The sequence below is a fragment of the Hyperolius riggenbachi genome, chromosome 3 (assembly GCF_040937935.1).
Source record: "Hyperolius riggenbachi isolate aHypRig1 chromosome 3, aHypRig1.pri, whole genome shotgun sequence".
Taxonomy (NCBI): domain Eukaryota; kingdom Metazoa; phylum Chordata; class Amphibia; order Anura; family Hyperoliidae; genus Hyperolius; species Hyperolius riggenbachi.
In genome coordinates this window covers 90724523-90740630 of record NC_090648.1, presented here as the reverse complement: position 1 = coordinate 90740630, position 16108 = coordinate 90724523, and the positions used below count along the sequence as shown (strand labels likewise).

The 16108-nt window shown below is 44.0% G+C and overlaps 1 protein-coding gene across 2 annotated transcripts in view; it reads right to left on the bottom strand.

The window, feature by feature from the left end:
• The window catches only part of RASAL3 (RAS protein activator like 3), an 80222-nt gene that overhangs the window by 17185 nt on the left and 46929 nt on the right, over positions 1 to 16108 (bottom strand). For both annotated transcript variants that reach the window (XM_068274563.1, XM_068274565.1), the window contains 6 exons: positions 15522 to 16046; positions 15252 to 15396; positions 13267 to 13411; positions 12049 to 12285; positions 8889 to 9090; positions 3552 to 3643 (listed from right to left, as the gene is read on the bottom strand). In XM_068274563.1, the coding sequence (XP_068130664.1) occupies positions 3552 to 3643; positions 8889 to 9090; positions 12049 to 12285; positions 13267 to 13411; positions 15252 to 15396; positions 15522 to 16046 (1346 nt within the window). The remainder of the gene's footprint in view (positions 1 to 3551; positions 3644 to 8888; positions 9091 to 12048; positions 12286 to 13266; positions 13412 to 15251; positions 15397 to 15521; positions 16047 to 16108) is intronic.

Sequence of the window (16108 nt, the reverse complement as noted above, 5' to 3'; positions counted from 1 at the left end):
TTTTTCCCCTGGGGGGCCCCGACTCCTATCCTCCCTCCCTCCCTCACCTCGGGGGGCCCCCCTCCCGGTATGCGCGGCGGGAGAGCGGCAAATAGAGGATGTCTCCGGGGCTCCAAGCAGGCGCTAGTGGCTCAGCGGCCGCTTGGTCTCCGATGTCTCCAACTCTATATACTGCTCGCTACTAAACCAGGAAGTAGCGAGCGGTATACAGAGTTGGAGACATATTGGAGACCAAGCGGCTGAGCCTCTAGCGCCTGCCTGGAGCCCCGGAGACTTCCTGTATTTGCCGCTCTCCCGCCGCGCATATCGGGAGGGAGAGCGAAAAGAAATTGCCCCCTGAACCTAATAACTGGTTGAGCCACCCTTAGCAGCAATAACTGCAATCAAGCGTTTGCGATAACTTGCAACGAGTCTTTTACAGCGCTCTGGAGGAATTTTGGCCCACTCATCTTTGCAGAATTGTTGTAATTCAGCTTTATTTGAGGGTTTTCTAGCATGAACCGCCTTTTTGAGGTCATGCCACAACATCTCAATAGGATTCAGGTCAGGACTTTGACTAGGCCACTCCAAAGTCTTCATTTTGTTTTTCTTCAACCATTCAGAGGTGGATTTGCTGGTGTGTTTTGGGTCATTGTCCTGCTGCAGCACCCAAGATCGCTTCAGCTTGAGTTAACAAACAGATGGCCGGACATTCTACTTCAGGATTTTTTGGTAGACAGTAGAATTCATGTTTCCATCTATCACAGCAAGCCTTCCAGGTCCTGAAGCAGCAAAACAACCCCAGACCATCACACTACCACCACCATATTTTACTGTTGGTATGATGTTCTTTTGCTGAAATGCTGTGTTACTTCTACGCCAGATGTAACGGGACACGCACCTTCCAAAAAGTTCAACTTTTGTCTCGTCGGTCCACAAGGTATTTTCCCAAAAGTCTTGCCAATCATTGAGATGTTTTTTTAGCAAAATTGAGACCAGCCTTAATGTTCTTTTTGCTTAAAAGTGGTTTGCACCTTGGATATCTGCCATGCAGACCATTTTGCCCAGTCTCTTTCTTATGGTGGAGTCATGAACAATGACCTTAATTGAGGCAAGTGAGGCCTGCAGTTCTTTAGATGTTGTCCTGGGGTCTTTTGTGGCCTCTCGGATGAGTTTTCTATGCGCTCTTGGGGTAATTTTGGTCGGCCAGCCACTCCTGGGAAGGTTCATCACTGTTCCATGTTTTTGCCATGTGTGGATAATGGCTCTCACTGTGGTTCGCTGGAGTCCCAAAGCTTTAGAAATGGCTTTATAACCTTTACCAGACTGATAGATCTCAATTACAGTACTTTGTTCTCATTTGTTCCTGAATTTCTTTGGATCTTGGCATAATGTCTAGCTTTTGAGGTGCTTTTGGTCTACTTCTCTGTGTCAGATAGCTCCTATTTAAGTGATTTCTTGATTGAAACAGGTGTGGCAGTAATAAGGCCTGGGGGTGACTACAGAAATTCAACTCAGGTGTGATAAACCACAGTTAAGTTATTTTTTAACAAGGGGGGCAATCACTTTTTCACACAGGGCCATGTAGATTTGGAGTTTTTTTTCCTCACTAAATAATAAAAACCATCATTTAAAACTGCATTTTGTGTTCAATTATGTTATCTTTGACTAATAGTTAATGGTTTTTGATGAGCAGAAACATTTAAGTGTGACAAACATGCAAAAGAATAAGAAATCAGGAAGGGGGCAAATAGTTTTTCACACCACTGTACCTACCCACCCGGCTACCTAACCAACTACCCACCCGGCTACCTACCCACCCACCCGGCTACCTACCCACCCACCAGGCTTCCTATCTACCTACCCACCCGACTACCTAACCACCCACCAGGCTTCCTACCTACCTACCCACCCAGCTACCTAACCACCTACCCACCCGGCTACCTACCCACCCACCAGGCTTCCTACCTACCCACCCGGCTACCTACCCACCCACCAGGCTTCCTACCTAACCACCCACCCGACTACCTAACCATCCACCCGGCTACCTACCCACCCACCAGGCTACCTACCCACCCGGCTACCTACCTACCTACCCACCCGGCTACCTAACCACCTACCCACCCAGCTACGTACCCACCCACCAGGCTTCCTACCTACCTACCCACCCGGCTACCTAACCATCTACCCACCCGGCTACCTACCCACCCACCAGGCTTCCTACCTACCCACCCGGCTACCTACCCACCCACCAGGCTTCCTACCTACCTACCCACCTGACTACCTAACCACCCACCCGGCTACCTACCCACCCACCCGGCTACCTACCCACCCGGCTACCTACCTACCTACCTACCCACCCGGCTACCTACCTAACCACCCACCAGGCTACCTACCTACCTACTGGGCTAGTTACCAACCCACCCACGAGGCTACCTACCCACCCACCCGGCTACCCACCCACCAGGCTGCCTACCTACCTACCCACCCATCCACCCACCAGGCTACCTACCTACCTACCCACCCACCAACCAGGCTACCTACCTACCTACCGGGCTAGTTACCAACCCACCCACCAGGCTACCTACCTACCCACCCACCAGGCTACCTACCCACCCGGCTAAGGGCTACCTACCTACCCACCCACCAGGCTGCCTACCTACCTACCCACCCACCAGGCTACCTACCCACCCACCCACCAGGCTGCCTACCCACCCACTCACCCACCAGGCTACCTACCCACCCACTCACCCACCAGGCTACCTATCCACCCAACCACCCATGGGAGCTGCGCGCCGGATGGAGGCTGGGACAGGAGGTCTGCTGCTGCTGGTGAGTAAATGATTTTGTTTTTTTATTTATATTAGCAGGTGTATGTTCTGGGCAGGTCTGCCACATGATTGCATGTATTTTCTGCGCAAATCTGCCGACATGATTGCATGTATTTTCTGGGCATATCTGCCGACATGATTGCACGTATTTTCTGGGCATATCTGCCGACATGATTGCACGTATTTTCTGTGCATATCTGCCGACATGATTGCACATATTTTCTGGGCATATCTGCCGACTTGATTGCACGTATTTTCTGGGCATATCTTCCTACATGAGTGCACGTATTTTCTGGGCATATCTGCCGACATGATTGCACGTATTTTCTGGGCATATCTGCCGACATGATTGCACGTATTTTCTGGGCATATCTGTGAACATGATTGCACGTATTTTCTGGGCATATCTGCCGACATGATTGCACGTATTTTCTGGGCATATCTGCCGACATGATTGCACGTATTTTCTGGGCATATCTGCCGACATGATTGCACGTATTTTCTGGGCATATCTGCCGACATGATGTGTATTTTCTTGAGAAAACCTGCACAATTATGTGAATTTTCTGGGGAAAGGGTCACCAAAATGTGGGCCCACTGTCTTTGCGTTGCACTTTTCAAGGGAACCTGAGGTGAGAATAATCTTGAGGTTGCCATATTTCTCTCCTTTTAAGCAATACCAGTAAAAGTCTTGGTTTTACCATTAGCACCAGTCATGTATAGGCTCTGCAAAAATGTTACCTCTGATCCTGGGTGATGCATTCTGGGACAGGAAGACCTTCTGCCAGGGCCTTGAGGATTATGGGTAATGGCTCCAGCTGATCTTTGGTTTGCTGAGGAATTCAAAGGGCAAGGGTACTATAAGTGTATGGACAGGACTAGAATAAATAGTAGGTGTATGTGCATTAGTTATTATAGATTAAAAAATCAAATGGTTGATCTTTAGCAATCCTTAAAAACAGTAACATAAGATTTACTTCTTCTACATAAAGTCTAACATCAAGGTTTCAGATCACCCAGCACCCCTGTGTACAGATATCCCTTGGTGGTGTTTGCAATGCATGTAGCAGTCCTGTTGCTTGCATTACTGTCCTCAATTGTATCTGTTCCCTGCAGTGTGGCTCAATTTAGAGATTTCCCCCCTCCACTTCCATTGTGCAGTATGAAAGCCAACTACCTTAATTTACATCTAGACCTTGTTCCTTATGTATCAGAGCAGTTTTGACGGTTTAGCAATGTCCCTATTTATTCAGCAATAACCTTATCCCTACCTATGTGTTATGATCGCTGCTGCAGCAGGTATTGCTGGCAGTAGTAGTGCTGCTGCTCAAGCAGTTCTGATCTCTTTCCATGCAAGCTGCATAGCTTTGTCTGCCTTTCCCTGCTGTCAGCTTGTGACTGATTATCATTCACCTGTGTGGGAATCTGCATGTCTGCTCCCATTGGATGACCTCAGTATAAAGATCTGCTTCCTGCAGGGTTTCCTTGGGCTATCATAGTTTCAGTGTAGCTAGTCTTGCTGTTGCTTCAGCCCCAGACCGTGTTTCTTGTTCTAAAGATACTTTGCTGGTCTTGCATCATATATTGGTTCATTGCCAATATATATGCATACCAGCACGTTTATTATTTTTCTTGTATTCGTGTTATGTTGATACATCAGTGACGCTGATATATACGTACACGAACTGTTTATATCCTGTGTTCAGTTAGTCAGTTTTCCAGCACGTTTTGGTAGTTTGCGCGTATCGTGATCACCCGTGCTGAGTTAGTATCCTGCTCCTGGTCCTGTTTGTGGATTGCGTTCATCTCTGCGAGGAGATAACGAATCCTTCTGAATCCTGTCCTGTTACCGTTTGTGGATTGCGTTCATCTCTGCGAAGAGATAGCGAATCCTTCTGAGGCCTGTTCCCTGTATTGCTCCAGTGCTAGTCAGTGTTCCTGCTTATGTCATATATCGGTTCATTGCCGATATATACATATGTTAGTCAGACGTTACAAATAGTTTCATTGATAGCTGTAATTGTAATACGCTAGGAAAACATACTTATTATATATTTGTCTGTGTTACGTTCATCTATCTTGATCCTGCTATTTCCTGACTATCCTGTCCTGTCTTTGTGAGGCACGCCATCGCTGCAAACGCATTGGCTGCCTCATTCCAGTCTGTCTTGTTGTGGACGCTTGCTGTCACTAAGTAGTGGCTAGTTAAGCAAGCGTTCATTCTGTCTACCTGCCCTGATCTCCTCAGTTCTGGTTTATGCGCTCAGCGCTACTTTGCGCTGAGACGTTATCACGAAAGTATTGTTTGTGGCTGTTCGGATCTGCACCGGCTCTGTGCGCCACAATCTCCTATTGGAGTCAGTCCTCTCCTCCACTAAACTGGGGATATCCTGATTCCTTGTGCTGGTGTGTGTACCTCCTTCACGTCAGCTTATGCATCACGTGCTGACCGTGGAGAATACACCTCCAAGCCTAACACTATGACACCTAAATGATGGCACATTTCTAATCTGCTGTAAGCCTGTCACCGTGCTTAAATAAAGTATCTCTGCATTTGGAGTTCCGGAATCCGTGTATTCTGTATATAATTTTGTTCTAGATAAACCAGACTTTCATTGGGTGGCATTTTTCCCCCACAACCAATTTTGCTTTCAATGCATTTAACCTCTTGAGGACCGCAGTGCTAAACCCCCCTAGTGACCAGGCCATTTTTAGTAAAATAGGCCACTGCACCTTTAAGACCAAGCTGCAGGGCCGCACAACACAGCACACAAGTGATTCCCCCCCCCCCTTTTCTCCCCACCAACAGAGCTCTCTGTTGGTGGGGTCTGATTGCTCCCCCATGTTTATTTTTGTTTATATAAATATTTTTATTATTGTTTTTTTTAATAAAAAGCCCTGTTACTTTAAATATTTCCCCTCCCTCCCCACGGCCAGCCAATCATTGCGATCGGCTGTCATAGGCTTCTGCCTATGAGAGACGATCGCTCTCCAGTGTCCCAGGGGGACAGCCTTGTCACATGGCTGTCCCCAGTACAGCGCTGCTGCTGATCGCAGCGCTGTACAATGTAATTAGACGTCTAACAATGTAATTAGACATCTAGACGTCTAACAGCCGTCTAACAGTCTCCCGAGCGGCGATTGCCACTCTGAGACTGAAGGAGGGGCAGAGCTCTGCTCCCCGAACAGGAGATGCGCACGCAACCTGCGCGCGATCTCCTGCACTGCGAACCCCAAGGACTTTACGCCGATCGGCGTTAGCCGGTCTTGGGGCTGCCGCCGCGGCCACGCCCCTCGGCGTGACGCGGTCGACAAGCAGTTAATGGGAAAAAGAGGAAAAAAATAGAAAAAAATATTTCTCAGTTTTTACTAATTCCAGTTTAAAAATAAAAAGCACGACTAAAACAACAAACGTTATTTGCTTACTTCTCCCGCTATTCACAAATAAATAACATTTGTCACAATTTATGGTGATGATAGTTGATTCTGAAATAAAGGTGGGCTGTTGCTATACTGTGTACATTTCACTTTGAATTAAGAAAATATTATTATTTTAATGGTAAAAATGTATCTAATTGGCTCAGGGAACTTATATTCCCTTTTCACCAATTAGTGCTGCAGCAGAAAGCGCCAGGGGCATGCACGCATGGTTGTGCACAGCTGCGCTTTAGCTACAAGACATATATCTACGTCCTTGTGGCTTTTCTGTAGTCACAGTCGCAGAGGACCCAGACATACTGTAGCTGAGGCTAAAGTGATTAAAATTGATGCAAAACAATTAGTAAATATCAATTCTAGTGAAAAAGATGGTTTGACTCACAAAACTTATCTCATGAATTATCTCACTTTGGCCCTGATTCACAAAACTGTGGTAAGATTACCATGCACATGCAAAGCATGACAATTTTACCAGTCAGAAAGCTGGGAGAGCAGCGCCTGTTAACCTTATAGCAATGCATTACGATAGCAATGTGCATGTCACTAATGGGTTTACGGGCGATGCTCCCCCCGCATTATTACCGGTAAAATTGCTGTGTGCTCCCTGTGCATGGCAATCTTACCACAGTTTGGTAAATCAGGCCCTTTCAAGCACCCAGTAACTATAAAAATACTAAAAAATATGTAAAACTAAATAATATTCAAGGTAAGTTATTTTTTTCTTTTTTAAATACAAGATAAAAAAAAAACATAACGAGAGAACATTTCTGAGATACATTTTGTGATAAACCCTTAAAAGTCTGTACTTAGTTAAAGGGCATCTGAAGTGAAAATAAACTTATGATATAATGACTTGTATGTGAGGTACAGCTAAGAAATAGAACATTAGTAGCAAAGATATGAGTCTCATATTGTTTCCAGTAAAGTAAGTTAAGAAACTTCACTTGTTATCTATGCAAAAGAGCTTCTCTGAGCGTTCCGACTAATTTAGTCAGAGAGCAATGCTATTTTCTGAAGCACTTATCTCAACCTTTCTCTCACTATTTCTTGTTTGTTTAAGGTTTTTCTGCCATGAAGTTCAAAGGTTCATTAGCTCTGCTCTGTTTCATCATTTAAAATACAGCAATTTGTCAACAGTAAACATTAGAGAATGATTCAATGTTATAGAAAACAGCTGTATAACTGAAAATAAAAATTATGAGACTCCTTTCTTTGCTACTTATGTTCTATTAACTATCCGTACTACACATACAATTCATTATATCATAAGTTTTTTTCTTTCGCTTCAGTGTCACTTTAAAAGTCTGTACTTAGTTAAAGGATACCCAAACTGACATGTGACATGATGAGATAGATGTGTATGTACAGTGCCAAGCACACAAATAACTATGCTGTGTTCCTTTTTTTCTTTCTCTGCCTGAAAGAGTTAAATATCAGGCATGTAAGTGGCTGACTCAATCCTGACTCAGACAGGAAGTGACTACAGTGTGACCCTCACCGATGAGAAATTCCAACTATAAAACACTTTCCTAGCAGAAAATGGCTTCTGAGAGCAAGAAAGAGATAAAAAGGGGAATTTTCTTATCAGTGAGGGTCACACTGTAGTCACTTCCTGTCTGAGTCAGCCACTTACATACCTGATATTTAACTCTTTCAGACAGAGAAAGAAAAAAAGGAACACGGCATAGTTATCTGTGTCCTAGGCACTGTACATACCCATGTCTATCTCATCATGTCACATGTCAGTTCAGGTATCCTTTAAGGTTTTATGTTTTATTTCGCAACAACTCTATGGCCCATATGCAATTAACTTTTTCTTCTCAGTTTTCTCCAAGAAGATATTTTTTCTTCTAGTCTTTTTTTTTTTCTCAATAAACATTTTTTATTGAAGAATGAACTTTGTTTACAAACTTGAAAATTCAATATTCAGTTTTAAGCAATACAAGCATTTATGAATATAGCGTGAAGAGAATTACATTAAGGAAATAACATTGTGTAAGTGACTAAGTGAATAATATCTGGCTTGGTTGTCTGGGGGTAACAGGAATTGTTTACTCCGTCCCTTGTACTCGCAATAATGTGTGCATCAAGGAGGGTTCGAATTGAATACTGATGTGGGCTCTGAACTTGTTGATACCCCTTCCTCCTGTAGCCTTCTCTACCCTTTAGTATTTAGGGCAGAAGGTTGGTGAAAGGGAAATGAGTGGGGACTTCTCAGAATTGAAGGCCCTGCTTGGCAAACTATTGTTTAATATGTTCAGGCCCTCCATCTGATTTTGGGACTGTCTTCAGGGTGGGGAGCTCCTTACAGATTTGTGTACATAGCTAGGAATGGGAAACTTTGGGTGAGTCTTACTTCTGTATTGGAGAACACTGTGACCAGATTGTGTCATTCTCTATGTCGGTTAGTTATAACAAATCTTTTCTTCTAGTCTTTAAAACAACACTTCAGCACTATGGAATTGGAAAAGTACCAACAAGTAGGTGAAAAGGTACTACCAAAATTATTATGAGTATTTTTTTTTTTTCCTTGCTGGTGGCTAAAATGGCATTTTATTGACAAGTTGTAAAAATGTCACCTTGGAGAAAACTCAGGAGATGAAATGCATTGCATATGGGCCTATATATTTGAAAACCAACCTGGTGAACTCCCTTGAAGATCCCGCACAGCATAAAATGAAGTGTAGCAAGTTCATGCGCCAGATCAATACTGCCTTCATAACCGGAAGGTGAGACTTCCCCATCGGGATCTGCAACACTCTGCAGGAAGTAAGTCATCCCGTCCCAGTACTGCTCCAAGAAGCCGTTCATAAACGCCATGTAGTCTTCTTTCTCTCCAAACCTGTGGAGTCCAATATACACAGGAATAGAATGCAATCATATATTTTTCCTCGCCACTATTTTCATTGTTAAAATATGTATTCAGTGTTATGAATCAAAGGTCTATGTGCATCGGAATTCTCACAGCCCTTCTGTGTGGATTGCGATCACCCAAGGGGGGGGGGGGACAGAACCTCCTCCTCACTAATGCAAGGAACAGGAGCAGGTCTGCACAATCCTCATAGTTCAGAAGCTTTTATTGACGAATACAAATGTCATGGATGCTGTAAACACAGTCGTTTCGTTTAAATAGTATCAGAGGCGTAGAAATGACTGGCCCCCCTGCAAGACTTTGAATCCCCCCCCCCTCCCCCTCTGCACAGGTAAACTGAGAACCAATGTTATTCAATTGGCTAGTGCACACGTGAATGTGATTTCCCATGCAGAAAAAAATTGCTCGCATTTTCTCTCAATTACATTAGCTTCTGTGATGCATGTTTCACACATACAGACACACGCTGTGCAGAAAACTCATACAGAAAATCGACAGATGAGTGTTTTCACAGCCTTAGCTTATTATAACACTCACTCTGACCTCCTCTGATGGAGCAGAACTGGCTCAGCAGATTCCTACAGCATCACTGCAGTACACAGTACTTGGGGAGGGGTAGAGAGGCTGGGGTTGGAGAAATAAACTTATCCCCCCACGGGCACCTGCGGCTTCTGGCCCACCCTGCGACTGCATCCCTTGCGGGGTCTATTGTTATGCCCCTGAATAGTATAATATATATCATTTTACCAATATTTTACTAGCGGCAATCACCCTTGCCCTTTCTTCCAGGGACCTTTTTTACATGTACCCATGCAACGTATCACTGTGACTGTAGCCTGCAAGTCAGTGGAAATGTTCTAGACAGATGATTAGTTTGAGTGATTTTATCAAGTATTTGTTTCCCTCTTGTCAAATAAGTAAAATCCTATTTAGTAACTTTGAATCTATTGGTCATCCTATCCAGACTGGAGCTACCATGTAGGATTAAGCCTACATATTACATTTTAAGAAATGAGGAAAGAGTTATGTTCAGCACCAGCTAACACATTAGGTTGCACAGTTTGAGGATGCTTTACTGTCACTGGACTATATATTTTATCAATTACTGTGGAGTACTAAAGTATAATGCAAGAATGTTCTACACTTAAATATAAAACTGATCAAATGAATAGAAGGAGAGTAACATATAGTAACTTTTTAAATGTTTCCTAAATAGATCATTCTTCATGGCTATGTTTTAATATGATGTATATCATGAATGGTTTCGATGATCTGTTATACTACCAAACTTTGGGGTTCATGCAATAAACTGCATTAAATAGAATTAGGGCCTGTCCACACTACAAGAGCTTTTTAAAGAGAGTCTGAAGACATAAAAATTACCTTTTTTATTAAAAGTTATATTAAGCATTAAGATCATAGATTCCTGGAAAAGGCAGAGCTTTGCGTAGTGGCTCTGCCTCTGCTCCAGTCAATCTTCGCCTACCTCTGCCTCTCGCGGCCCCTCTCAGTCTTCTTTCACTGAGAGGGACGGGGAGAGGTGGAGATTGGCAGAGATTGATTGGACCGGAGGCAGAGCTAAAGTGCAAAGCTCTGCCTCCCCCGGGCAGCAAAATCCACAACCTGGAAAATTGTGGGAATAAATACCTTGTTCTGCCGCAGGGATGCGGCGAATCAGCTTTGATCTTAATGCTTAAGATAACTGGCCAATAAAAAGAGGTAATTTTTATGGCTTGAGACTGTCTTTAAGCGCTAATGATTTTGAAAAGCTCTGGCTAATGCAATGCTATGGGGATTTTTACTAAATCACATCGCTCCAGTGAGAACACACACATAGGGCCTGATTCACAAAGCGGTGCAAACTGTTAGCACGCTGGTGAAAAGCCCTTTATCACGCCTAAACTGCCTAAACTCAGTTTAGGCGTGATAAGTTTAGGTGTGATAAGTTTAGGTGTGATAAGTTTAGGCGTGATAAGTTTAGGCGTGATAACTATAGCACCAACTGGGTTAGCACCGCAGTGCACAGCTGATCAAAAGTTTTGCGCTAGCAGTAGCAAAGTCTGGTGCACTTTGCATAGAGTTTAATGGCGCTGCTTTGCATGCGGGACTTTGCCCGCGATCTAAACTTATCGAAACTTATCATGCCTAAACTTATCATGCCTAAACTTATCATGCCTAAACTGGCTTTTCACCAGCGTGGTGCAATGGTTATCACGCCTAAAGTCTTTTAGGCGTGCTAACTGGGTTAGCACCGCTTTGTGAATCAGGCCCATAGGATAACATTTGCAAGAGCTTTTAAAAACACAAAGGGCTCGATTCACTAAGCAGTGCTAACCCAGTTAGAGACTTTAGGCGTGATAACCATTGCACCACGCTGGTGAAAAGCCAGTTTAGGCATGATAAGTTTAGGCGGGATAAGTTTAGGCATGATAGGTTTAGGCATGCTAAGTTTAGATAAGTTTAGATCGCACGCAAAGTCCCGCACGCAAAGCAGCGCCATTAAACTCTATGCGAAGTGCACCAGACTTTGCTAGCGCCAAACTTTTGATCAGCTGTGCACTGCGGTGCTAACCCAGTTGGTGCACACCTAAATCACACCTAAGTTTAACATGCCTAAACTTATCACACCTAAACTTATCATGCCTAAACTGAGTTTAGGCATGATAAAGGGCTTTTCACCAGCGTGCTAACTGTTAGCACTGCTTTGTGAATCAGGCCCAAAGTGTGTACAAGCCCTTAAATGCGTAAAGTTTTAGAGTGTAATACATTGCATGTGATGTAGTGCATTTTGCTCTAGTCATCGTGCAGTAAGACGTAATTCTGCTTAACATAGTTTTTTGCGCACACACCATTATGTTATAAGTTTGATAAACCATGGAATACAAAGACACACAGATAAAATATGGATTGTCAGATACTGATAACCACCTTGTAAAGTTTGCCAGATTTTGTAGGACCTTAGCGACAAGAGTCAAGGCACGTGCAGCGAGAGGGTTAGGGTGCTCAGGAGACAAGTGGAACAGTCCCGGGGAGAGAATAGCAGGACATAGGAACCGCAAAAACAGGCAAGCGCTGACCATTCGAGAGGCCAACTCTGGTTTACCACGTTTGGCCACTTTCTCCTGCCAGCTGGAGAACACAGCCAGGAGCTCCGGAGGAAAAGACCTGTGAATAAATACAGAAGCAAGACAGTGTACTTGGTGCTTAGAGTGAAAAGGCAGAATCTAAAGAGAAGAGGGACAATAGCTCAAACTTTACATAAACATTGACCATGCAGATCATTTAATTGTATGTGGACTAGTGGTCAAATGTGGAAAAAAGCACAAGTGAAGTCGGTCATAGACATGCCATGAATGTAGTTTAAATAGGTGTTCATTTCCAAAGCGGGTCACGTTGGTGCATGCATGTGTTTGAAGACATATAGGTAGCCTCGTTGCCACATCAAGGTTATTCTAATCAACAGGGAAGGTTCTAGACTTTTTGCGGCCTGATGCAAATATTGTGAGGATGCTTTTTGTGAGGATTTTGTGAGGATTTTATTATATAAGATGTTTGTAACTGCTTTAGGTCCTATGGATTTACATATACTGTAATTTAAAGAGACACAGAAGTGAAAAAAATTATGATATAATGAATTGGTTGTGTAGTACAGATAATTACTAGAACATTAGTAGCAAAGAAAATATTCTCACATTGTTATTTGCAGTTATATGGTTTTTTTATAACGTTGCATCATTCTCTAATATTTGCAGTTTACACACTACTCAGTATTCTAAATGGGTTTACAGAGCAGGCCAGTGAACTTTTGAACTGTTCTCTGCAGGAAAAAAAAAAGCAATTAAATGCCAGACACTTGAGATGATGAGCTTTAGAAGACAGAGCTCTCTGCGACTTTGAAAGTCATGGAGCTCAATGGCTTTTTTGCACAGATAACAACTGGAGTTTCTTAACTCTTTTTTTCGCTTCAGTGTCTCTTTAAAGATTGATATGATGCAGTTTCTGTGGTTATTATATGAGTTTTAGGATGTCAACCAGGTAGTGCTCAACCAAAATTAAATATTAGTTGTAATGGGTTTGACCTTTGATACACTTTTTAGAACGAGGTCTATGTCTACAGAGAAACAAAAACTACAGAACAGAACTCACCTTTGTGACTCTAGAATGCTCTGCACAGCTTCTTCACAGCTCTGCCATAGATGACCCCTGTTATCACTCAATTCTTCTGGAGAACAGCGTAGGGGATCCACCTCATGACTGGCTGTTGAGGCGTATATGTGAGAGACAAAAGCACCTACAGACAGAGATTCCAGGTATTATTATTCATTGATAATCTTCCAACATACTGGCAGGGGCATAACTACAAATCATGGGTCCTGCCAGCAAAACTTTTATGGGATCCCCCAATGTTTACAGCCTTTCCCTTGCCAACCCTTCCTGACCCTTACAGCCTGGGGGCCCAGCTAGCAATGGTCATAAAACAAGATTCTCAGTACTACTTTAATTCTTTCCAAAAGCACTTGGAAAGGATCTTTACTAAGATGTCAGCCAGCCCCCCTACTCATTTGCACACTATGGGCTTGATTTACTAAGACAAATAGCATGCCTTATCAGAGATAACACGCCTTATCAAAGTTAACACGCCTTATCAGAGTAGCATAGCAAACTTATGCCTGCTAATTGGCAATAACGAGAGCTCCACTCGTCCTGCCCTGAGCCCCTGCGGGTTCATAGCGCTTGCTATGCTACTCTAATGTTAACTTTGATAAGGAGTGCTAACTTTGATAAGGCATGCTATTTGTCTTAGTGAATCAAGCCCTATGTTAGCAGTTTGACTGAGCAATTCCAGTTTAGTAAGTGCTTTTGTAAATAACAGAATAACTGAAAATCCCTCATGAGGAGATGGACTAGCCCAAAACCTGACAGATCTGTCAAAAAGTAATTTATAGTGCATTGTACTTTGGAAAAAAAATGTAGTCTAGAATTCTGTCTCTTCTGTTAACACATCATTCTAGCCTTAAAATGTACCTGAGAAGAAAACATACCATACTTACCTGAGACTTCCTTAAGGCCCCTTGAGGCCGTTCAGTCCCTCGCCTTCTCCCCAGGTGGCTCCTGACTGCCGCTGGACAGGCCGGCAGCCTGGCCGAATAACTCTTTGTTGCGCATGCATGGCCTGGCCGTGCACGTGCACCCGTTGCACTTCCATAGCTGACAGTATTCTGCACCTGCTCAGTAAGGCCTCAAGGGGGCTTAAAGGGAAGGTTCAAGCAAAATAAAAAAATGAGTTTCACTTACCTGGGGCTTCTACCAGCCCCATGCAGCCATCCTGTGCCCTCGTAGTCACTCACTGCTGCTCCAGTCCCCTGCTGGCAGCTTGCTGACCTCGGAGGTCGGCGGGACGCATTGCATACATTTTTACGCATTCCCACTAGTGCAGGAACATCAACACATACATTTTTACGCGTTACTGGTTTAATGCGTACATTTTTACGCATTGAACCAGTAACGCGTAAAAATGTATGTGTTAATGTTCCTGCACTAACGGGAATGCGTAAAAATGTACGCAATGCGTCCCGCCGACCTCCGAGGTCGGCAAGCTGCCAGTGGGGGACTGGAGCAGCAGTGAGTGACAATAAGGGCACAGGATGGCTGCATGGGGCTGGTAGAAGCCCCAGGTAAGTGAAACTCATTTTTTTTATTTTGCTTGGACATTCCCTTTAAGAAAGCCACAGGTAAGTATGGAACCTGAGACTTCTTTTGTCTCAGGTTTCCTTTAACTATTAGTAAACAGTGCTGTAATGTATGAGAACTAGGCCTAAGGCCCATTTAACAACAGGCGCTAGGCTGTGGCCGTGTCCCCGCACTGCTCTCTCTCTCCCTCATTAGTCGTGCGCGCACGCCATGCACGCAAATGCCCGCCCCCCTTCTGGCCCTGTCCTCCCCTGTTGTGTGTCATTCCCCCAGCCGCACGTCATTTCCCCAGTTCTCAGCAGTGTCTTTGCATGCCTGCAGATGTGCACAACTGAAAAAGTACGGACACAGGGACAGGGGATGAAGAGACACTTGCCGATTATTTGGATTGCTTTTTGATAAACTGCAAAACTAATTTATTTATTTTTTTTGGTCCCTACCAAGAGTTTCCTCGAGGTATGTCTGTCCCACCATTTTCATGTACTCTTCAATGGCCTTGGTGACAATAGTGTTTTCACGAAATATTAATGATTCTTGGAAGTCATAACGAGAGATCTCAGCTATTCCAAGGTGCACCAGGAACTCCTGCAGAATAATGGATCAGAAAGAAGAACATTTGGATCCTATACACTTATATGTTTACAATTTAGATCTGAATAGTATGATTACACTGCCTCATACTTAGAAGGTGGAAGAATTTCAGGGCTCACCTTGGCTTGACCGGTACTCTGCAGGACATAGATAAGTGATCTTCCAAGCTCTTCCTTCTCCCGCGCACTTAGAATGGGCTCCATTGCCCGGCTCAGATCGAGGTACCTCCTAGTGAGATACTCTGCAAATTCCTTGTACTGCACCATCGGAAGAACACAAAGCTTCCTGTATCTGCCACGCACTCTGAGCGTTACCTCACCACCAAGAGGTACCCATCTCTCTGCTCCTTCTTTCATTCCTTCCAAGGCCAGCGTTACAGTCCCCACACCAGTGGCTTCTTTGCCTTCTCGGAGAAGATGAAGTCCAACATGGCCTGAAGAAAAGGGCAGGTCGCTTAGAATGAAACTCTCACCCCAGAACACCACACCGTTCTCCGCTGCCTTGCTTGTTGTTCGGCCATAGAGTGAACCATCTAGATGCACCTCACAGAAATAACGAGCACGGGAGCCAGGACCTGAATTAGGAAGACCTTTGGCTTCATGGATCCACAAACTAAGAGAGGACTCTTCACGCTCATAATTATCCTGGACAGATTAAAAATATAAAATGTCTATATTTGCAGTTTGCTGTATTAAAAGCCCCATAT